The 25,633-nt window shown below is 39.6% G+C and overlaps 1 protein-coding gene across 1 annotated transcript in view; it reads right to left on the reverse strand.

Annotated features, from left to right (window-relative positions):
- dph6 (diphthamine biosynthesis 6) overlaps positions 1 to 25,633 on the reverse strand; it is a 118,602-nt gene that overhangs the window by 89,084 nt on the left and 3,885 nt on the right. Inside the window, exon 3 of the mRNA XM_033988274.2 lies at positions 25,289 to 25,473. Within this exon, the coding sequence (XP_033844165.1) occupies positions 25,289 to 25,473 (185 nt within the window). The remainder of the gene's footprint in view (positions 1 to 25,288; positions 25,474 to 25,633) is intronic.

Genomic DNA, 25,633 nt, shown 5'->3' on the forward strand with positions numbered 1-25,633 from the left:
GCCCGTCAGTCTTCGAGGTTTAAGAGCAAAACAAACGCGCTCCTGAGATGTGTGGAGACAGGCATGGCCGACAGCGAGAGGAAACACAACATGGAGGAGATGTGGAGGAGGTGATGCAGGTGTGTCTGGACCAGATGAGTGAAGGACAAGCAGGTGTAGACAGGTGGTGGCAGAAGGTATGACGCATCTGACGTCGCTTAAACACATGAACATCGAGCTAGCTAAAATTTATAAATACGCGTCAATCTTTTATAATGGTTTTAAAGTTTGTTTTTAATGTCGAGTAGGGATGTCAAATATATCAAAAAGCAGATACTTATCAATACTAAAACTGGTATCGAAACTAGATACTCATTTGAGCAGGTATCGATACTAAAAAAACACTTTCACAAGACAGAAATGAAGTTTTAGAATCATTTTAAGCTGTATCAGAACAAGTATAAGACTACATAAGCTAGTATACGCCTATGGACCACTATGAAACCTACCTGGACGACTGAAGGATTACACAGATATGAAGATAATGCTGCATATGTTGAAACTTCTACAAACATATTCTAAGTTTGGTTCTTTAGTTAAATAAACAGAAACTTTTAACTTTCCAAAAATGGTTCAACCTGACCTGTAGCCTGTACCTATGCACACACTCTATACTGCAGCTAAGTGATTAATTTGCAGTGACGGAGCTGTTTTGGGCGTACAACAGCAGCATAAATATGCCATGGCACACAGCTGGAGAACTGAGAAATGCACCGGGTTAAACAGTAGGCAGATTAACGTTTCACCAGGCTCCTCAGATTTATACTGCTCTGTAAACATAGGTACAGTCAGCGTCATGCAGGGACAAGGTACGGGAAGGAGGAGGGATGGGGAGTTCATGGCTAATGCAAGCACAAAGCCTCATCTGAACAGGCCAAGGACAGGAAGGGTAGTGCATGTCACCACGGAAAACTATGTTGAAGGACTGAAGGAAGATACTGCACCGTTTGTCAATGCTATGTACATCTGCAAATACTTGGAAATTGTGCCGACTTATTTCTTCTTATTTCTATTCTCTTTAAAGGTCCTATATTATGCAAAACTGACTCTTGTGAGCTTTGAGTCATGTTATAATGTTGTTACCTCATTAAAAACACACCTGGAGCTATGTTTTGTTTCATTCACACATGTTTGAGGTATCCTTTATTATTAGTTTGTCTACATCTTCAAAGCTCAAAATACTCTGTTTCACCTTGTGATGTCATGAAGTGGTACTTTTCAACTTAACAGTCTTTTACATTATGTTCAGTAGAGATAGGAAATCCCAGGGCTGAAATCATCCTAATGATTCTAGTGAAGGTGTATGGAGTTTAAAAACACAATGGAGCACTTCCTGAATTGCCACATGACATCACAAAACTGAAAAACTATTGGTTAATGCTAGCATGTGGCTATAATGTTTTTCGGGAGGGACTTGTTGCCCCTTCATAACTTTTATGTCAACTGGCCATATATCGATAAAAAGTGATTATTTTGAAAGCATTTAAATTACGTCTACATATTCGATATCACAAAACTTTGGTGAAAAGAGGCATAGTTTTGATCACGATTTTAAGCTAAAATTTAGCAGTGTGGCTAGCATTCACACATTCACGGCGAATAAAATGGCAAAAATCTTAGAATACATTTGATTTCTTGTTAAAACATGTAGTAAGGCTCTGTGTATGATTAGTTTGTACAAAAGTAATAAAACTATAAATATTAAACAATTTAACAGGTTAGCTAGGTATGGGGTAAGTGGGTTTCACTAAGAGCAATGCCATGCACAAATCAGCACTTGGTCAGTCTGTGTTAATCAGTGTAATTTGATTAATAGATGTTGACAGTTCTTTCTACATTCTTAGCAAACAACGAAGTTCTACATTCTGTTAAAATCCAGAAAGGTCTGGATCGGGATGGAGCTAATTTGTAGCACGTGTCCCTCAAATGCAGAAGCCAACTCCTCTCGAAAATTCTCATTAGCCACATTTACAACTAAATATATCACTTCTTTTACCTGAGATAATTAAGAGTTCAGTGCGTTGCTTGTTGATTCTGCAGAGGTCTGTGCTGTTTCTAGGTCATCTTTGTCATTTTTCCCCCTTTTTTTTTTTTTTTTGAGACGAACGGACCACGTATCTCTCTGATTGGTTAATCCATCTGTCAATCACACCCTCTGAAATTGGGGAGACAGGATATGGATCCAGACCCACGTACTCGTCTTTGTAAAGTTTTGTCAAAGTGTGTGGTTCTGGCTGGTCTGGTAATCTTCAGACAGGGCCATGCCTCATGTTAGCTTGACCCATCCAAGGAATGTTGATGACAAAGTCTACCCTGCAGAAAATTGACTACATTTTTAATTTATAGTTTAGTTAATAGCTAAGCCTACTTGTTTTCCCTTTCTTTGACTCAGCATAATCAGTTTCTGGAAAGTGATTACAGTAAAATATCCGCAGTTGCCACACAAAATCAATGTCAATTACTTTTACCAGTCCAACACAGGCAAATACACACTGTGCACTGTAAATGTTTTTGTGCTGAGGTCACGATATGGCCTCTTGGCTTTTCTACTCTAGCGTTCTCCATCATTTGCAGCTTCAAACGACCGTTCCACATTCCCTCTTCTCCCTGGAGAGACATAGCCGCAGTAATGCTAGTTTAACCCACTCTCCGCTCTCCACGCGGTGTTTGTGCTAGCGCGGGTTATGACTGTAGCCGCAGGAGGGGATGGAGGCCTGCCACGACTCTTACTGCCGAGAACCGTTTCGGGCCTCTTCGTTTTCGAAAGCTGAATGGCAGGGAGCTGAAAGATGGAGTGTAGGAGAGTCAGACAGTACTCAGACAGGATACTTAAAGGGAAGCGGGTATGTTTGTACTTGTAGATGGCTCCGAGGGTGTAAAAACAAAACAAAAAAAGAGTTACAGAAATGAAAAAGTTCATCGTGGGACTTTGAGAGGTTTATTAATGTTATTCTTCTGGTAATTATGGGTATTGCAAAATGTTTTTTTGGGGGGTTTTTTTGAAGGGGGGAGAATAGGGGTATGCAGAAATTGTTATAGGTACAGTAAATAATTTGAACTACCATGGCATCACATCAAAGATACTGGGTTCTATTTTTGCGTCCTCTTCCCGTGTCTGGCTGGGTTTCTTCATCGTGCTCCAAGTAAGTCATTCTCAAACTTTTCTCATGAAGTACCACCTAAGAAAATATTTGCCCAACAGTGTGCGTTGAGAAACAATATTAAAACGACATCGTAGTCACACCCTGTTGGTCTGTTTAGCATTTCGCGTATCTGTGCTAATGTCATAAGACCGAATGCACGTGGTTTTTGCTAAGGACGCAACAATCCAGGGTTTTCTGTTCTGATACTGATGTCAATACTTTGGCTTTTTATATTTACTTTGGATGTACCGTAGATTTCGGACTACAGAGCACACCTGAATATAAGGCGCACCAGCTAAATTTGAAGAGAAAATCAATTTTGTACATATATAAGCCGCACCTGAATATAAGCCGCAGGTTTTCATATTGTAACATGAGATATTTACACAGAAAGACGGTGCACCGACATGCTTTTTTTTAAACTGTGCCTGAAAATTGGCACCAACACGACAACAACACGGGATGAACACATCTGCAGGTTTAGAAAATAAAGCTGCACAAACACGGAAAATCTGCTTTTATTTCATCTGAAAACTTTAGTCGTCTTTTTACATTGACCAAGTTGGATTCATTGATGCCAAGCTTACGTGCAGTGGCTCTATTTCAGGGGTCGGCAACCCGCGGCTCCGGAGCCGCATGCGCCTCTTTCAGCCTTATACTGCGGCTCTGCGTGGCTTGGGAAAATAAATTTTAAGTATTTAACTGAAGTGTATTTTATTTGTGTTAGCTCTTTTTTGTTGTAGTTTAAATTGGAAGATTATTAAAATAAAATTATATTTTCTTATTTTTCGTTGCTCAAAATAAGCGTCACACTCGCGGAACAATGTTCAAAACAAACTCCGCTCACGTCTCACGTCTCAGAAACACAGCTCACAGTCCTGCGTAAAGAGCCCTGGTTTTCAGACGCTGTGCACACAGGGGTCAGGAGCAACTTTCGCCTGTCCCTAATGACACACTAATAAGCTCGTCCGTAGATGTATCATGAAAATCCTGCTGGAAATCGCCACAGAAATCTATTTGATGTAGTAGCAAGTATATTATCTGCTCTTGTCTCCGCGATGATGTATCACGTATAACACATCAGACACGACGCCCAAAAGTAGAGCCACAAGCGAGTGAAAATGAGCCACACTGATGCAGCGGATTGGTGAGTTGTATTTTTTTTATGCACTTAAGTTATTTTTGCCATATTTATCTGCCACGTGTAGAAGGCTTGTCCGTGAAAATAAAACCTACATTATTCCGTTATATTATTATTATACACAGTGTTATCTTCATTTTAGATGTCAAAAAGTATTTGCGGCTCCCAGTGTTTTATTTTACGTGGAAAGTGGGTCCAAATGGCTCTTTGCGTGTTAAAGGCCGACCCCTGCTCTATTTCCTTCTTTATCTTAAAAACTGCATCATATCCATTTCATGATGCGCAAAATGATTGTTCAAAATCAAAACTAGTGAATTCTTCAGAGCAGAATCTTTCACCACGTCTGTCTCACTTTTACGTTTACAGCTAGAGAGCGCCCCCCAGGGGCTGTTATCCAGTAAAAATTCCATATATAAGCCGCACTGCTGTATAGGCCGCAGGGTTCAAAGCGTGGAAAAAAAGTAGCGGCTTATAATCCGAAATTTACGGTAGTTCCTATAAACACAATCAGCTGTTTTGTAATTATGTATTATGAGACGTTTTCGGTCAACATCGGTCAGCAAATTGTCTTATTACACCATGATGATACACATGAAACGATATCTTGGAAGCCAAACTTCGTCATACTGAGTGTACTAAGCTGTAACAAAGACATCACAACCTCTGCAGAGAAAATGGGTATCCAGGTGAAACAATAGCCAAAGATAATGAAAGCTGTTAACTTCAAAAACATACAACATACTAAACTTTCCCGCAAAAGTACAACCTGACCATATTCCAACCTGAAGTATTTCTAGACGCCGACAACTTTTCAAATTTAATCGGAGCAGAGCACAGCCAGGCATCCAGCTGTTTTCAAATTAACCTAAAATAGCAGAGAACAAAGTGAGGAGTGTGAACTGTATTTTCATTAGCCGTGACAGTGGAGATGAAATAACAGCCCTCGTACGATCAAAAGTAGCATCTGTTGTTGACGCAAACAGCCCAACTAAATGTCAGGAAGAAATCTAATGGAGTCGAACTATACTTTTTAATATTTCATCTCGACAAAAGAGACACTTACCGGGACGCAGTTGAAATGTATAATTTGCGAATGCTATAAAGTCATGGAGGGGGTGAGCAGAAAACTTAGAACAATTATGTCACATTTTGAATTTGTCTGTTGAAACCACTTTGGACAGAAGCAACACAGAAATTAAATAAGTATCTTTTATTCTGTGGCATCATTTTGTATTGTCAAAGCAAATCTTAAGGTAGAAATGAGACCACTGTATGCTCTCTTCATCTGATTAAAAGTTTTATCCTCAGACAATCAGGAAGTGTGCAGTTAGCATGCTAGTTGTGATGGTCAAACTCCGATCTGGCCTTTAAAATTTCTGAAAAGTGCTTATAAACTCATCATGGTGAATAAAGGATGTTATGAATGCATAAGGTTAGTAAGGAAAAACTTTGGACCTCTGCAAACTGTTTGAAATATATTAGTTTTGAAGACAGAACTCAGAACTAACTGAAGCAAAAACCAAATCATCCCTCAAACCGTTTAATCATCTCTAAATGGCCTCTCTGTTCTTTTTCCTGCTGGTTTCAGCTACATGTCCCTCCTCTGTCCCACCTCCACCGCAGCAGCATAACCATCATTCTCCTCAGCGTCTCCATTTCCTCCTCTTCACCACCAGACACTAGGTCTAGCCCTCGAGGAAGATATACATTTCTAAGCAGATCTTTAGAGTTGACAGGCACAATAATGTTAAAATTACAATCTTGATTTCAATATTCAATGTTAAAAGCCTGATACTGATTTTGATATCGTGCTAATAATTTAAGAAGATATATACTTTTTTATGTGTCTGCTGTATAGTTATATTCTATGACACTTTTAGATCATTATAATTTGCACTTTTTAAATCGCAATATTCATTAGAAAACTGTGGTGCCCAATGGGAGCTGACGTCGCTGTAAATCTCATCACAACAAAGAGCCGTGGAGCCGTCAGGACGATATTGAAATTTTGTATGACCATTATTATGGCCAAAATAATTGCGATTACCGATTATATCACGATAATGATTAAAATGGTTATGAATATGAATAGTTATAACTTTAGCAGAGAACGTTATGGAAGCACGGCCATTCGACTGAATTGTGGGGGCCCAGGGCAGTAAGCCTCAAATGGCCCCCCTATAATACAAATCAATAGGAAGATGGTCCAATTCTGGGTCCCTAAGACTCTAGCGGCCCCTTTGTCAGCCCCTTTGACTCGAGTTGTTTTTTCTGCCCATTCTGGTGATATAATGGCGATTATCTTTGTTGGCGATTATCACAATTATTTAAAATGTCCCACGAATGATTATTGTCGACCCTTTTTATCACAATAAACGATATTATTGTTTATTGCCCCATCCCTACTAACAAGAGTGGATTTAAAAAAAAAAAAAGTTTACAAAAATGACTTCGTGATGCTACTGAATCCTATGCATGTATCATTGATTAAGAAACTTTTACTGGAGAATGAAGTGAGTACAGAGCAGTGGGCGTATGCCAGGGGCGGTGAAAACGAGTTGAACAGCCAAATTATGTGTTGGAAATAAGCAATTAACAGTTGCTCAAACATGCACGAATCACTCCAAATACAACTTTGGGTGAGTAAATGATGAGGGGAAACAATTATAACATGTTTAAAAGCTCTGAAAAATCGATTGTCCATAACAGGTCTGCCTTAAAACACTCTAAGAGAATGTAATTTTAGTAGTAGTTTTATTTAATATTATGATGTGGTGTTAGATCAAGATTATTCAAAAACTATTCATTAAAAGACCAGCTTCAAAGGCAATTCGATGTGTTTCCTTTACACATTTAGCAGCTGGGTTACTCACTGGAACCAAGCAGACAGTGGATCATGCCCTTGGCCAGAAGAGATAAGGCTATCAGCTTCCATCATTGCTAAACAAGATTGAGCAAACTACATTAAGCAGAAAAATACAAACAAATTACAAAGGCTGCAGGCTAGGCTCTTTATCTAATGCTGGTGGGGGGGGGCTGTTAGCGGCGGTCGCAGAGAAATGGGGCTAGCGGCTAATAGGTCCGACCCGGCACTTCCACGCGCCTGCTGAACAGTGCACTGCGCCATTATCTGCCCCACTAATGCTAATGCTAACGCTAACTCTAATGCCGTTCTTCCTTGTGTGCAGAACAAGCAACGCAACTGGAGAGAGATACAACCATGGATGGAAAAAGTACATTACACCATTTTATTTGGAGTTTAATTCATTGCTGTTGTGTCGCTACGCAAGACACTTCACCTCCATCAAATTTATCGTGTTGGTTATTCCTCGTAATCGTATCGAATATGACACAAAAAGGACAGAAGTGCTCCTCCGTGTTTTTAAAGACGAATCGCCTTCTAATGGATGACAGCAGAAAGTAGAAGTCATGGAGGGAGTTGGATAAAGATGTGGGAGTGAATCATGAGTGTAATCTGCATTTTCTTCAGAAATTGCTGGGGGGTTTTTTGCGTTAAGTCCTGTGCAGCTGTGGTCTTCTGGAGGAGTTTGGGTCATATACATGGTCAGATAATAAATATTTCAACGTTTTGCCACGCCCTTTTGTCTGTAGTCGACCTAGAATTTCAACAGCCCTACTATGTAGCTAATTAAGGGTGTCAAACAAGCTCACGATAATGGTTACTACTTTTTTATATTCCACCTGTACGTGATTTTAAACCATGAGTAAATAGCGTTCTGAAATTAACTGTTAGCTCCCATGAACCATGAAAGAAGAACAACTGTGTGGGATAGTTGCAGGCAGTTGTTTCCACGTGGTCCTCATTCTACATCATTTCTGATTGGATAAAATAATCTGTCTCTTCTTGCTTCCTTCTGGATCTCATCCAGCAAAATGCAAAATGTATAAACGATCTCATGAGGGGTTTTTTCACAAATAACTGTTTTTGCAATATGAAATGTGGCATAAAAATGGTCCTCACAATCTAAAAGAAATTGAAGTCAGGTAAAAGCCCTTTTAAAAGTTCTGCACCTGATTTTTTTCCATGTATTTGAGCAAAATGCGTCGTGCCCCGTTACAGATATATTGTAAAAGCACCTGTTGAGGTGAAAATAACTCTACTGCGTCTGCCTGCATCTAATTAGAAAATGTTTTAATGATAATCAGAAAGTGTGAGTTAGCGTGTTAGTTGTTGTTAGCTTTAATGCCACGGCAAAACTTATAATGGCATATTTAAGGCGCATTTGAAAGGTAAATGGTTCCAATCACACAACCCTTTTCATTTGGTATAAAACCCACCAAGTGCTCACTTCTGTATTCCCCCTCCTTATGGGTCTCTTAGCTCCATAGCTCCGACCTGTCTGCATTAGCTGTGATCCTCCTAAACCCCCGTCGTGACCCCAGATGTCATGATTTATGCATTAGGCTGATTTTTCTTTAATACAAGAAATCCATTTTCTACTGCGTCCACAAACATAACTCTAATGTGGCATCCTGCTGCTAATCTGCCCTCTCTCTCCAGGCTCCTCTCACCTCTGCACCGTCCAGCCCCGATCGTTACGACACGGGTGCACTGGGCATTCCTGCACCTACACAGGTCTACATAAATATTCTTTTATTGTAGTCAAAGGACAGCAGTATGGTTACAACAAGAAGGTTCCTCTGTGTGGAGTTTGCGTGTTCTTTCAGACAGTGGGATTGAAGGATGGGTCAAATGCAGAGGACAAATTTCCCTAAGGAGACAAGGAAATGAACCGAGACTGGTATAACACCTGCTTGCTTCCATGTATGTTATTGCTTAGCCTGGAATGTTCCATAGTACGCCATTAAACTTCACTATCTTTTCATTTATTCAATTATAGGCGTTTGTATTGCAAATAGATAACTTGAAAAGCATGTATTCTCATTGTGAGCGGACACGCCTCTCCACAGACCTTACCTGTACCTTGACTTTGCAGTGTTACCTGTTCTTCTTATGGAGAAAGGTTAGTTTAATGCAATATTGTGGAACATTCTATTCATTCAGATTTCCATGGAGATAAACAGGTTGTGAACCCTCTCGCACACCATTTACATATTACACCATTAAACAAAGATATTACACAATGAATAATTTATGCTCGGGGTGTCCAAATTTTTTTCACTGAGGGCCGAATACTGAAACACATTTGAAGCGGAGGGCCACAGACCGGTGTTGATATAGGGAGTCAAATGGTGCATTTCACACAGGTTTGACAGAGATATTGTACCTTTAATAAGACTTTTTTAGGTCTGTGTCACAATGCAGTGTGATGTTATTCAGGTTATAGAGGTAGAACTGCTTAAATTTGTACTAAAAAACACCTCCTGATCAATTGGGCCAGATTAGGAGGAGACATGAGGGCCAACAAAAATTGGTCTGAGGGCCGCATTTGGCCCCTGAGCCACAGTTTGGACATCTCTGGTTTATGCCATTAAGGCCAAGTGAATTGAACTGCAACAGAAATAATAAAACAAGACTATAACCATTGAGAGAACATGGGCCTATTCATGGGATTGAGCTTCCTGTATATGCAAAAGTTTGAGGACTTTTTTCCCATTCAAAAGATAGAATATTAAAGGCTGTTAACTTGAAAACTATGTTTTCATGACTTCACAAGGTGAAACAGAGCATTTTGAGCTTTGGAGATGTCGCTTTAGCCATTTTATAATACTGTTACCTCATCAAATCTCAAGTTGTGTTTTCTTTCATTTGTAGATGTCTGAGCAACCCTTTATTATTAGTCTGTCTACATCTCCAAAGCTCAAAATGCTCTGTTCCACCTTGTGATGTCATGAACAACTTTTCAGTTTAGAGTTAGGGTAGAGTTTAAAAATGCAGTGAAGCGCTTCTTGTAACATCATAAGGTGGAACAGCGTGCTTTCAGTTTGCGAGAAGAACACAACCTAAATATGCAGGATTTAAAACACAACACAACTTTGGGTATATTTTTGATGAGGAAATAAGATTAATAATATGGGCCCTTTAAGTCTTTATACCCATGTCGACGTCCTAAACTTCCAATCTACTTAGGAACAATTACCAGAATAATTAAGCAAATCCAAAAGTATCAGGAGTCGGAAAAAACAAAAGGGTCTCACCAAGTCGAACGCAGTAAAGGAGAAGAAATGTGAAAGTACCGTTCTTTGAGACTACGACAAAGATGTCACACAGCTAGCTAATTAAAGCCGACACAAAGGAAGCCGCGCGCATCAGCTATTGTTCCTCATCACTCTAACGAGCTAATGTCTCCGGTCCTAAGTCGTCAGCGCAGAGGTGGCACGGGCGACGCAACGCTCCAATTAGCTTTTTTTTTTTAACGGAAACGAATTAGCAAAGTTGCCGTTTGGTCCGTAGCTTTGCAGAAGTTTTGAAGAAATGCAAGCCGCGGCACTATTTGCAGATCTTAAGAGGAGAAGGTCAAGATGTTATTTTAGTACATGAAAACGCTGTAAATGAGACAACGACAGATATTAATTGAAGTGTACTAGTCTGAACTTCTGATTGGAGCTTAATTAGGTTTGTTGCAACAGGTCAAGAATGTGGACATGTCGGAGTTTGATGAGTGTAACAGTTACCTTTGACACATAACTGCTATATTATGTCAATAATGTAAGTGTTTTAATAATGAAAGAGTGAAAGATGAAAATGCTTCAGATGGTTAAAAAGTCCAATAGGATTTCAATGTTAAAGGCCCTATGTTACCAAAAACATACCCAGAGTTGTGTTTTGTTTCATTCACACATATTTGAGTAACTCTTTATTATTATTCTGTCTACATGTCCAAGGCTCAAAATTCTCTGTTCCACCTTGTGATGTCATGAAGTTGAAGTTTTCAGTTTTGAAGCTACCTTTTACATTTTGTTCAGTGGAGACTGGCAAATCTAGGGCTGAAATCATCCAAATGATTCTAGTGAAAGTGTATGAAATTTCAAAACGCAGTGGAGTGCTTTCTGTATTATCACATGACATCACAAGGTGGAACAGAGTGTTTTCTGTTTAAGAGAAGAACTCAGCCTAAATATGGAGTCTGAATATGTTTGTGATGAGGAAACAACATTATAGCATAGATCAGAAAATAGTGTAATATAAGCCCTTCGAGTAGATATTTGTTTCTTTATGGTATTAAATAGTTAGCACAAGGTGAAAAGATGTAATCAGAGTAGAAAAGCAATAAGGAAGTGCACGGTTAGCATGCTAGTTGTTGTTAGCGTCACGGCAAAAACTCCGCTCTGGTCTCTGAGTTGTGAAAAGTGCTCATAAACTCATCGCAGTGAATAATTAGGATGTTTAGAACGCACAAGGTAAGGAAGGAATAGCTTTGAACCAATGCAATGTTTAAAATGAACTATCTCTGTTTTTGTGTTTTTAAGACAGTAAAAATCAGGTACAGCTCCATTACAGTACAGAGAGCAGAATTGTACCTTTTGCCATTGTATTGAAAGTCACTCACAGAAACGGGTCAAAAGGGCGCGCTATAACCGTGGCCTACTTTCACCTGACCTTGAAAGCTAAAGGAGGTACGGGAGAGGCGGGGGGGGGCGGGGTCAGGGGGCATAAAGAGCCGGTATGTCAGGTCACTCATATCCCCACGTAGAAGGACGCTGGTACACTTGAAGGATGCGATATGACTAATATGAGGGGGTGGGGGTCTTTGGGTGGAGGTGGGTCGGTGGTTGGGGGGAGGGGCTTTGGGTGGGTGGGGGTGTCATGGCCGCGGGTGACTGACACTGCTGATCTGTATCACACATCAGAGAGGATCAGAGAGGAGATGGAGATGGGGAAGAGTAGTCAAAGGAACTGCAGTCTGGAAAAGGGGGAGGAGACGGGAGATACGTGTTGAGAGGTGAGGATGGGAATTCAAATATAAAGATGGCGTGTTCCGACGATATGATAATGTTCTACGCCGAGCGCCAAACGACGAGGAAGAACCACTATACACGTGACAAAATATATGGAGATGTGCTTAGAGGCTAGGTGAACTGATAACCCTAAACTAGGGAAGACAGCGGATCTTCTAAAGCTACAGTACGGGACTTTCTAATCTGTGAGTGTGCGTGTGATTACTGATACTTTGGGGTATTTTTGGCACAAACTGGCGACCATCTTTCTGTACCCCAGGGCAGTTGTGGCAACATCTTACCACCAATCCTGGACAGTTAATTGATAAATGCCTAATTATTCAAGAAGCTGAGGTTAGGTTTTGCTTTATTATCATTCTAATTTAAGGATAATTGTCCTCTGCATTTGACCCATCCTTCAGTGCTGGGAGGGCAACCTGTCAGGCGCAGTGGGTGACTCCAGATCATAGCTCCAGCTCATTTTACATTGGAAAACTGACTGTGACCTCAGGCTTGTAATTTTGGTCTTAAAATGTTCATATTAATCTGCTCTACATGATCCTAGTATTTTTACTTCGCTATTGTTTCCGTAACTCTATATATGAACATTAATAATAGACAAATCAGGCGCCTTCTTTCCCTGAGGTCGCTCCCGCTAGCGTTAGCAACAGGTTTGATTGACAGCGTTGCTAAACTAGTGGTATTGGTGGAAGGGGGCATTACCTTTAACAGCCTCACTCCAGACTGGCTCTTTGTTTGCAATGACACTCACCATCGGAATTCCTAATATGCAACTTGGCTCCAAATTCTCCTCTATAACTGCTAGCCTTGATGAGCTTCATTTGACTGGAGCTGAATGCTATAGATGATGTCATACTCACATAGTCCACATCTTTATACAGTCTATGCTCTTACGTTTTTTCAATTACCTGGTGAGGCCTGTAGTGCATGTTTTAGGTATCCCAGTTTCCCCCAGCAACATAGCACAAACTCAGAACTCCTAACCTCTTTTAAGTAGTTACTAAGGCTGAATTATTCTGCATAACCTATGTCCTAACCCTGTTCTGTGGATCCGGATGCTCCCCTTTCCTCACCTGGCTAGATGCCCCCTACCCTATCCTGGATGAGCTCCTCTCTGCTCTTACTCTTGAGTGGGCTCTGGTCCTACAGATTTGAACTGTACCCGCAAATAGATACTTGTTAGTCCTGGACACAGCTGCAGCCTGGACCTGGTTTAGTCCTGGTTTAGTCCTGGTTTAGTCCATGGGAGCAGATCTCTCTTTCACTGTGGTTCTCCTCAAGGTTTTTTGGGGATTTTTCCTTTCCGAGAAGGTGGGTCTAAGGACAGGGGACGCTCTGGGACAGTTCTCCATTTGCTTGTTTTCTATGAATGTTGGTTAAACTGTTTCACTGTTGGATTTTCTAACTTTCTTTTGGTTAAATTAATTATCTCGTAAAGTCCTAAGAGGTGACTGCTGTTATACTTTGGCTTTACAAAAATACTGAATCAAATTGAATTAATAAACTATTTTTTTCATAATAACTTAAGTCTTTGTTCATGCTTATTAAAGGTACAATATTACACAAAATTGATTCTTGTGAGCTTCAAGTTGTGTTATAATGTTGTTATCTCCTCAAAAACATATCTGGAGTTGTGTTTTATTTCATTCACACATGTTTGAGTAACCTTGAAATATTAGTCCCTCCACATCTCCAAAGCTCAAAATGCTCTGTTCCACCTTGTGATGTCATGTAGTGGTAGTTTTAAAGTTAGCAGCTACATTTTACCTTTTCCTCAGTAGAGATCAGCAATTCCAGGGCTGAAATCATTCAAATGATTCTAATGAACATGTATGGAGTTTAAAAACACAGTGGAGCTTTCTGTATTACCACATGACATCACAAGGAGGAACAGAGTGTTTTCTGTTTGAGAGAAGAACTAAATATGCAGAGTTTGTGGGTTAAACATGGTCCAACTCCAGGTCTGTTTGTGATGAGGAAACAACATTATAACATAGATCTGCTTTAAGGATGTAAATTATAAAAAGTTACCAAAAATTATATAATTTAGCATAATACAGTGCCTTAAAGTTTTATAAGTTAAGGTATAAGTGGTAATAAATCATCTTTCACACATACCCAGAATTCACCTGTCCATACCTCACCTGACATACCTTTGAAGCCAACGAGCACAATACCTTTCCAGAGCCATTCAAATCCAGCCTCGGAGCCATACGAACATCGAGGGGTAAGAGATCCCCCCCTTGCCCCGGACAAAACTGTTCCACCCCCCACAACCCTCACCCATCCTAAAAACGTCCCGAGTTCAAAGATCAGCACCTATAGCCCGTCCTGCCTATCAGGTTCCACACTTCAAAGAGTCGTCCCGAATACAGAGAGGGTGATGAGAGCGGAAGGGGAGGAGGGGGGATGCGCGGATAGCTCCTTCTCCTATCATATCTGAAGTCTTTTCCATCGACAATGCTTCGGAAGAATATGATCTCGTATTTCGGAATCTGGTGAATGACTTCAAAAGGCAGACCTAGACATTTTTAGATTTTTTTTTTTCCAGACTCGGATTTCGGATGGGTTTTTTCCAATCGTGCTTGAAATAGATAGTTCAGATGAGTCGTAATTGTCGGGAAAAATTGGGATGTCTTTTTGAAGTTGGAGAAATACGAAGTTGACTAGCCTAATCGTGCGTTTCCATGTTCAAAATTACTGACCGATTACCATCCATGAGCCAACCCTCCGAGCCCTCTCTCCAACTCCTCTCATTAACCTAAAACATTCACAATCCTCCAGCTAGGTGCTTCCGACCACAATATAATGCAACTTTTTTGGAGGAAGATCTGCTGCCTGCTTGACCTGCTGTCTCCATACAAAACCTTCATCTAGATTGCTCCACAGTATAGCATTTAAGGTCCTATCTGACACAAAATTGACTATTGTGAGCTTTAAGACTTGTTAGAATGTTATTACCTCATCAAAAACATACCTGGAGTTGTGTTTTCTTTGACCAACCCTTTATTATTAGTCTGTTTACATCTCCAAAGCTCAAAATGCTCTGTTCCACCTTGAGATGTCATGAAGCAATAGTTACAGTGACCTTTTACCTTTTGTTCAGTAGAGATGGGAAATTCCAGGGCTGAAACTAACCAAATTATTCCAATGAAGGTGTGTGGAGCTTAAAAACACAGTGGAACACTTCCTGTATTACCACATGACATCACAAAGTGGAATAGAGTGTTTTCTGTTTGAGAGAAGAATTCGCAATACGCAGCACATGTTTTCAAGGTATTTGAGCTATATATATATAACACAGAATACATAAGTTCAATGCAATGTGGACTATTCTTGGCAATGCAATAACATCTCCATGGAGACCAGCAGGAGGCGGACCATCACCAAAACAGTTACATAGGGCACCTTTAAGTCTGTACTTTCATGTTAAATTCAAAATAATGTTGGCATGTTGTCCTATTACATCTAAAAAAATGAAACAATTTTGTCATTGATCGCAATATTTTATTTAGCTAGTTAACTCACATAGCATATAATAAGTAAAAATAACCAAGTGCAATCTATTGATGAAGTAAATACAGACGATAAACGATAATATTGAAACTAATGTGTTCTACTGACGCAATAAACTGAGCTACTGTCGCCTTGTCTATCTACCTGTGGGTCAATCTATTTCCATTGTTACTCATGGGTCTGTTCAAAAAGACAACAGTGAGGCGCCGAGGACAAATTGGAAAGGACATATGGGCACACAAAAAATGGGGCAACGTCAGAAAAATATTGGTGCCAAATATTGGTATTGGCAGATATTGAACAAAAACAAACAGATATGTGTGAAAACCCATTCTCCTTCATTCTCCTGATCTTATTTAGATGTTTGGCAATCATGAACAAATTAAACATTCTTGTAAGTGAATTTTGCAGTCTAATTTTTCAGGAAATTCGCTGTTTAAAGGTCCTACATTACACAAAACGGATTGGAATGTTTGAGTAACTCTGAATTATTAGTCTGACATCTCCAAAGCTCAAAATGCTCTATTTGCTCTGCTCTGAAACGATCCAACGAAGGTGAAGGTGTAAGGAGTTTAAAAACACAGTGGAGCACTTCCTGTATTACCACATGACATCACAAGGAGGAACAGAGTGTTTTGTTCTGTTTGAGAGAAGAACTCAGCCTAAATACGCAGGATTTGTGTGTTAAACATGTGTGTATGAAACAAAACACAACCCCAGATATGTTTTTGATGAGGAAACGTTATAAAATAAATCAGAAAATGGTGGAAAATGGGCCCCTGAAGAGACATTACAAAATATATTCTCCATTTAACAAATTTACACATTTTCTACACCAAAGAGTCTACAAAATGTTTCTCATCTAAAAGCCAACTTCCACTCTTTCTATTTTCCACACCACCCCAGCTGCATTCTCCCAGAGGCCCATAGATGGCACTGTTGGCTAATGCTACGTGCTCGTGGCTTGTGTTGAGAAGTAGGAGGAGAGGGAAGCGTGAATAACTCTTTAAACTCATCAAGTGGAGATGTGAGGAGGGGGGGAAAAAAAACCTGCTTTCATCTCTGCCGGAGTGTCATTTGCCAAATATAATCGTGTAACTTCTAATTAATTCAAAGTGCTCCAAAGAATCAAAAAATCACACTCTCTCCAAAGCACAAAATGTTCTCTTCCTGCAGAGTGGCTATAACAGCTCGTTATCAAAGACCTGTTTTAAATGTTGTTGTTTTTAGATTTCCCCCACACCCATCAACAACTAACTTCAAGGTGTGGAAAATTTTATATATATATATATATATAAAAAAAAAAAAAAAACATGGGCATAAATAGGAAAAGTTCATAAGTTGTGTGTGTAATTAGAAGAGACGTTTGAAGACAACGCTATGTCAGAAAGAGTGATATTATGTGTAATTTATGTAATCATTTTTATTTTTTTATTTTTTGTATTAGAACTCTTTTGTATTTTTATATATATATATATATATATATATATATATATATATATATATATATATATATATATATATATATATATATATATATATATATATATATAATATTTATTTATTTTTTTATTATTATTATTATTATTTATTTATTTATTTTACAAAGGTCTTATTCTATCTGGACATACTATTTTTCTTTTTAATGTTTTTACTATGCTATAACTTTACTAAAATATATACACCTGAAACATTGCATGGTAAGTCTGTGTATTTGTTTTATACAGAGGGACATCAATCTGGTCACCACTCACTCCATCACATCTCAAGCCAGAACCAAAAAATTATCGTACACTTTTTAATTAATTTTTTTCTGTGAAGCGAAGGAGCTCATTGGTGGCCCATCATTTTTAATAAAATTAGACGTCTTTCACCTCAGATTAACAGAGTTTAGTGCTTCGTTCGTTGATTCTGCAGAAATCCGCTCTGTTTTTCCATCCCCTGTGATAATTTTCTCCTTTCTTTTTCCTCATAACCAGCCATATTTGTTTTGATCGTATGGTCCATGTTTGTCTCTGATTGGCTAATCCACCTGTCAATCACGGCCATCTGAATTTAGGGATATTCACCGGTGACCAGACTCACATCTTTGTAAAGTATTGAAGAAGTGTGTATTCTAGATCCCAATTTGAAAGTGCTTATGTACAATTTAGAAATTTAGAAACCGGGATGCGAGATTTTGTCACAAGATCTCGTCAGATTAAATTGCCACAAGATTACGCAAGCATGATCTCATGATATTTCTCCATCTCGCCAGATTAGCTGCTATCAAATGTATCCAATCGCAAGTTGAATGAACGCAATTAGCAAATCGCAAAGGCTACAGTTTATGAAGTACAATCATTTCCTCCACAAACAACAAAATCTCCTGTTTTATTCTGCATAAAAACTGCTAACCCTGTGACTAGACCTGTCACGATAACAAATTTTGAAGCTCGATACATCACTACAGAGAAATATTTCAATAACAGATAAAATTGAAACTACTTTATGTCACTAAGTCACAAAAGGGACGTATTCACCCCTCTACAGCTCAAATGTTATCGTATTACAACAAAAATACCCCAAATCTCCCCACTTTGGCAATGAAAAAGTGCTCACCATAAATACTGAGGCCTAAAATATAGTCTATGTAGTAGTTATTGTGACAGGCCTAGTACAAACGTGTTCTAAAATGTGATTCTTGTAGTTGTGAGTTTGTATTTCTTTTTGTCAATTCTTTTGGACCTGCTTAAAAGGTCAACTTCGAACTGAATCCTATTACTAAAACATAAATCGCTGAGCCTTAATTTGAAAGTTTAAAGTTTCCGATCAAAATTCAGACCCAGATCTATCCTCAAGGTTACGCGTGGGAACTCTGCAAATGCGTGTCACCCGGCTGAACTAATGGAGGAGCCGGGTTAGCCGTGATTACCCTGGTTCGCAGAGTGGTTAACCTGAGCCGGAGAGGGCACGGAGGAAGTGCTTGTTTATGGGCCTGGCTGATGACGCTTGTGGGGGTAAACACGGACACGACGCGCAGGCGGCTGTGGGGGTCCGCGAGGAGGTCCCCCGGGAGCCCGCCGCTCTGATCCATGGCCCTCGGACTGTTGTTGAGGTGGGAGGAGGGGGGCTGGGGAGTGGGCATCTCTGTGTAATTGCCCGGGCCTGGATGAGAGGGAGACTGTGGGGTGAGAATCAAGGTCAGTGTTTTGTCAATGCACGTTAACTTTCACATTTGTCAAATATGAAGAAAAGTGCCAAATGTAAAATGTTCCAAAGTTTGATTTCAGCTCTGGATTTATAATCCAAATCCTAACCATATATAGTTTTGTGGATCCCAATACTTTTATCAGCAGCACTGTTTTAACTCTATATGACCAGTGGATGTAAGTGACTCAAACATTATTCTTTTACCTGATTATGAAGAAAAAATTAAAGCCACAATATGTAACTTTTAAGCCCAAAAATTACAAAAAAAAACAAAAATGTGCGTATGTGGTTTTGGGTGCTTTTTTGTTTTCTTTTTTTTTTTTGTTTTTATTGCACTTTGCACCTACTCGTTGTTCCTTATAATAAATGTCTTCCACAGTATGGCATGAATCTTATCTATCTTCATGGAGAATGTTCCAAAATATGGTTTTAACTTTCAATTTCCATGGAGTCATGCAGGTGCCACCTCCAGAAAGTTACATACCCTGTTTTTATAGTAAAAGAAAATTAAATTCTGTCAAGTGGACTGAGTGAAGACGTTTCTCTGACCATCCAAGCCGCTTCTTCAGTTCTGGTCCGAAAAACGTCTTCACTCCAAAAACGTTTTTGTCCAGTTAACGGAAATACATTTTTCTTTTATTATGGCTCATACCTGGACGACTGAGGGATTACACAGACGAACAGCATTTTAAATATTTTCTACAAGAGTAATCATTATAAAACATTACAGAGTCTGATGTGCACCAACTGCGACACTCACTTTAATTTGGGATTCTGTGCTTTTCTTTATTAAAATGGACAACTGGTCAAATATGGTATGTATATCATTAACAATTCAACAAAAGTCTTTAACCCGTTCTTCATTACACGTAAAAGGGTAGCAGTAAATGTAGTGCCAAAAAAATGGTAAAGGGTAATTTTTATATAGCGCATCAAGGACCCACTCACCCATTCACACACACAATCCTACACCAGTGTTCGCAGACACTGGTGTATGATTGTATGATTGGAATTGCACCGCCAACCTGTGGGTCAATGGATCTGACCGCTCAACCAATGATGATGTTTCGAGAGCAGGATTAGAACCGCCAACCTTCAGATTAGTGAGACACAACTTGATAAAAACTACAGCTTTTTCTTTGTGTCTTTCAAAATAAATCACTGACTGAAATTTTAAATCCTCTTGGCATTAACGGAAAAGAACATTCATTAACTAAAATTTATCAGATTTTTAAATGTTGTCCTAATTACTTTACAAATGTATTTCTTTTTAAGCATGATTAAAACAATATATAAAATCAGTTGCCGGGAGTGTTTTCATGCTGCAGACCACAACAGCTCAGATGATAGACAGGGAGTCCGAGGGTTCACACTGGCCTGAGGCGTCTGATCGGCCCCTGGTCCTCCGGAGGGGCCCCCCCGCAGACAGGTGTGGGCCCCTAACCCCACCCCATCAAGCACCAAAGCACCAAAGCCCTCACATCAACGCGTCTCCACAGGGTCACCTACAGGAGGAGCTAACCTACTAACTCATTTATACAGAGTCAAGTCGACTCCCAACCAACAGGCCAGTTCTGTGAGCAAAGGAGCTGTTAAAGTTTGATGTTAAGGGGCTAAAATAAAGGGGGTTTGGAACACAGGAGTGGCTCAGATCAATATGTCTCACAAGGAATTCCAGAAATGTTGCTAATAGAGCAGCACCGTATGAAAAAAAGATATTGTAATAAACTTTTTGGCACAACAAGATCCGTTACAGTAAAACAAAAAAATAAAATGATTTACTAGTCAAACCAAGTCAACATAAAAACTTAAAAAGCAAGACCAACCCAGTTTAATGTAGGACTTAATAAGGAAAATCATCAATATAATCTGCCTATTTTCTTGTGAAATCTCTTTTGCATCAGTCAATACTGCAATATTGATATTTTTGTGATACATTGTGCAGCCCTAGTTGCTAATAGTTGCAAACCTGACTTTTCTGTGACTTGTTGTTCCTTTGACCATCGTCTTCTACAGTATGACATAAAACTTATGTCCATGGAGAATGTTCCGAAGTCTGGTTTTGACTTCGTATTTCCATGGAATCGTGCAGGTGACACGCCACTTCTAAAAAGTTACGTACTGTACGTTTAAAATGTATCTAATGTATGCATGAAACTTAAAGGCAAACTAAACACTTGCTAAAACTTTACTCCACTCAAAATCAAAGTGCAAAAACTGTAACAAAGCGGAGAGTGGCCGGGGGACTGAGAGGGCGGGGCTGTGAGTGCATGTGGGGCGGGCTCTGGACCGATGATTGACAGCTGCCAAACCATCCAACATGGCGCATACCACAGTGAGAACCCACGAGAACCAGAGTAGATATTTTGTCTTTTGTCTATGATGTCTTTGCCCAACGCAACAAACATTTACCGTAGTTAAACTGGCCTTAGTGCTTGATTGAACCACTGAAATTCTATAACAAAATGATTTACAGCTGACATAAATGCAACGAATAAAGATCAGACCAACTGCTGTGCTGCAACACTGAGAAACAGAAAATGCAACCTGCCTAGTGCCATCAACCTCCTAAACCAGGGCAAACTTTTTGACACACGGGCCACAATGGGCCAGGATATATATATATGTATTTATGTATTACATTAGAGATTTGGCCTATAACATGTAGCAAAGCATGAATACGCAAGACCCATTGTGAAAACTGTTTTCCAAATGCATTAATTAAATTAATAATGAATTTATTAAATTTCAGTTAAATAGACACAGCAGAAAAACTCAGTTTTATCAAGTGCCCAAAGATCAACAACTTGTTGAAAAGGTAAACTGAACAAGGTTTACCCTCATCTTTTTAATATAATTTGGTCACGTTGGGTTCACCAGATTATTAAGACCAAAGGGCCATGTGTGGCCCCCGGGCCGTAGTTTGCCCATGTCTATCCTAAACTTTACTGTAAACGTGTACATTGCTTCTTACAGTATCCTTATCAAATATTATACAAAAACAAAGTGACGTGTGAAATGCATACAAACTGGGTTCATATGTGGTGGCTGCAGGACGCTCTGTTTTAGACACGGCCACGACATGGCCAAGAACATTTAATACAGACCATAGAGTGTATAAAGAAGTGGACTAAGTGAGTGTGACGTCACTCATGTCAAATGAAGCTCATCGAGGTTATAGCAGTTATGGGGTGAATTTGGAGCCGAATTCCATATTTGGAATTCCAGCTGCAAGTATCATAGCAACCAAAGAGCCAATCTGGAGTGATGCTGTTGAAGGTAACGCCCCTTCCTGCTGGTTTAGCACAGAGCAGCAACAGCAACGCTGTCAATCAAACCTGTTGCTAAATAGCGGGAGTGACCTCGGGGAAAGAAGGCGCCTGATTTGTCTGTTATTAATGTTCATATATTGATTTACTGATACAATAGCGAAATAAAAACCCCAGAATCATGGGGGTTAATACAAACATTTTAAGACCAAAATGATGAGGCTCACTGCAGCAGTTAAAGAGAGACGGGTGACAAGTTTTCAGTGTAAAGGGAAGCCGATGTAGCCCAAGTGCACCCATGATCACTTCCTGTTTGGAACGCAGCGGCAAGAGATTAGCTATGTCCATTTATATATATAGTCTATGGTGCAGACAGTTTATCACAAATAAAGTGAATTTGGTGTTTAGTGCACCTTTAATTAATAATACAGTTGTTTGTTTTGTTTTTTTCCAGAACTGGAGAGGCAGCTTGGATGAGCAGTGAAACGTCTTCATTCAAAACATGTTTTTGTCCAGTTGACAGAACTGAAATTTGCTTTTACTATGGATCGTACCTGGACGACTGAGGGATTATACTGACAAATACACCATAATTCAGACTAATCTTGGAAACGGAAAAACTAATTATCAACTTTCCATTTAAAATTCTGCACTAAACCCAAAAGTTAATTTTACCCCAACAACAAAAGTGACTACTATTGGACCTGACTTTTGGGTGAATGGCTGTAGGCGATGAGGTCAGCCCCCCGCGCTGCAGCCCACCTCCGCACTCTCATCCATGTATAATTCTCCATCAAATGAACAGTTCCTGCTCCAAAAGTGCCATTTGATGAAATATTAATTTGGTGATTAATTTGTGCATCTGATCTTCTGTCAGTGGAGATGAAAAACAGAGTGAGTTTTTCCCTGTGAAGCGGCTTGTTCAAGGGCACCTTCGTCTAACTTTGGGACATTAAACTTTAAAACGTGAGCTGATGGAGCGCTGGCAAAAACACACAGAAAGTCAAGTCTGAAGCTGATCAATAAAACAGAGCTGTGTGGCTGATTCATGTTTGTCCTTCGCTAAATGTGCTCAAAATGCTGTTAAGGCCAACGGACCATTTGAGGCGAATCGAGCCCATATTAACACACACTGAACGTCGAGTGTTACGGCTCTTATAGACTCGTGGTGTTTTAAAGGTTCTATATTTCACAAAACTGACTCTTGTGAGGTTTCAGCCACGTTATAATGCTGTTACCTCCTCAAAAACATACTCGGAGTTGTGTTTTGTTTCATTCACACATGTTTGACTAATCCTTTATTATTAGTCTGTCTACATCTCCAAAGCTCAAAATGCTCTGTTCCACCTTGTGATGTCATGAAGTTACCTTTTGTTCAGTAGAGACTAGAAATTGCAGGACTGAAATCAATAACAGGGCAATAAGGGTAACATGGGCCCTTTAAATTAGGACTTTTCTCTGTAGATTGCCAATAAAACGAGGAACACAGCGTTCAACCTTAATCTGAAAGAGAGGAAAGGTAGTGGCTTCACAGCAAGAAGGTTCAGAGTTCTATTCTTGGACTTTTCCGTGTGGAGTTTGAATGTTCTCTCTGTGTCTGTCTGGGTGGGTTTCCTTCAAGCACTCCGGGTTTCCCTCATCAATCCAAAACACAACACAACGCACAACAGGTCAAACGTATCCGCTAAGGAAAGCTTGACCAAGATGTGTAGATGGGTCCCTAAGCGCTGTACGGGAGTAGCCCACTGCTCCTGACAGGTTGTCCCAGCAGCACTAGTCGAAGGATGGGTCAAATGCAGAGAATTAATTTCCTACACGATGGATTAATAAAGTGTACATTAACCTTAAGAGTATAGTGAGTTTAGAGAGAGAGAAGAGTTTCCTGCACAAAGAAGAAGCAAGAGAGGAGTCGGTGGTTTGGTCGTGTCAGTCTGAGAGCAGAGACATGTCTGTAGTCACCGCACAAGTACAAAAAGCATGTGTTTTCAATTGCGGAGCTTGCGTCTCGTAGGAAATAATGGAGGCTCCTCTGGTGTGCGTTGGCTTTTCCTATTTTCAACACCAACCACTATGAAAATAATCCACTATTTTACTTTTGCTCACAGTAGGCTGTTTGGATTTGTAAAGTGATTTAACTTTTTAACCATTTTAAAATCAGCCCATTCACATAAGGCCGGACGACAAGGGACGACCAAGACTGACAGTGACACTGGCTCCACTGCAGTAACATTAGATTTAGTATTAGTTTGTTGTGTAAATTGTAAATTGATGTAGCGATATTTATTACTACTGGTACTACTACTGCTGCAACTACTACAGCTACAACAACTACTATTACTATAACAACAACAACAAATACTACTACAACTACTACTACAACAGCAACTACTACAATAACAAATACTACTACAACTACTACAAAAAGTACTACAAAAACTATTACAACAACAACTCCAACAACAACAAGGATGACTACGACGATTACGATTATGACTACTATTACTGCTTCTACAACAACAAAAACAACAACTACTACTACTACTACTACTACTACTACTACTACTACTACAATAACAAATACTACTACAACTACTACAACAACTACAATAACAAACACTACTACTACTACTACAATAACAAATACTACTACAACTACTACTACAACAAGTACTACAACAACAATGAGAATGACGACAATGACGATTACGACTACTACTACTGCTACTACTACTACAACAAATACTAATACAATAACAAATACTACTACAACTACTACTACAACTACTACTACAACAAGTATTACAACAACTACAATGACAAGGAGGACGACGTGGATAAGGACGACGACGATACAACTACTACTACTACTACTACTACTACTTGAAATCAAAATTGCGATCTAGGCTGAGAAAAATCATTTTTGCCAGACATTATGAATAAGAACTTGTTCTTCATGTTTTGGGTCAAATAAAGGTTAAATAAAAGATCCTCCACTCTTTTACAGATGATCATGACCACATTAAAACAACAATCCTACAAATCAATATAAACGGTACATTATGTCTTATACCTGCACTTTTCTCCACCCTCTGAGGTAGTGTGCTTACCTGGACTGTTCTGAGCAGTTGGTACAGGTCCTCCACCTCGTCCCCTGGGGTGTGGCTGTAGTCCCGGCCGGTGTCCAGGCTGGAGCCCTGGATGGTGCGTCGGTACAGGGGAAGGTCCATGGCCTCTGCGTACAGCTCTATGGCCTGATGTCCCACCGTCTGGTACATGTAACTGTCCAACTCGTCTGCAAAAACAACAGCAGGTAAATATGTCAGTGAAGACTTGAAACTAGGCCTGTCCCAATAACAGATTTTGAAGAGGGATATATTGCTGAAGACAGTATAGACGATAAACGATAATAATGATGCCAAACCGCAAAGCAGAATTATCCCCCAAAAAGTTTC

The sequence above is a fragment of the Periophthalmus magnuspinnatus genome, chromosome 22 (genome assembly GCF_009829125.3).
Source record: "Periophthalmus magnuspinnatus isolate fPerMag1 chromosome 22, fPerMag1.2.pri, whole genome shotgun sequence".
NCBI lineage: Eukaryota > Metazoa > Chordata > Actinopteri > Gobiiformes > Gobiidae > Periophthalmus > Periophthalmus magnuspinnatus.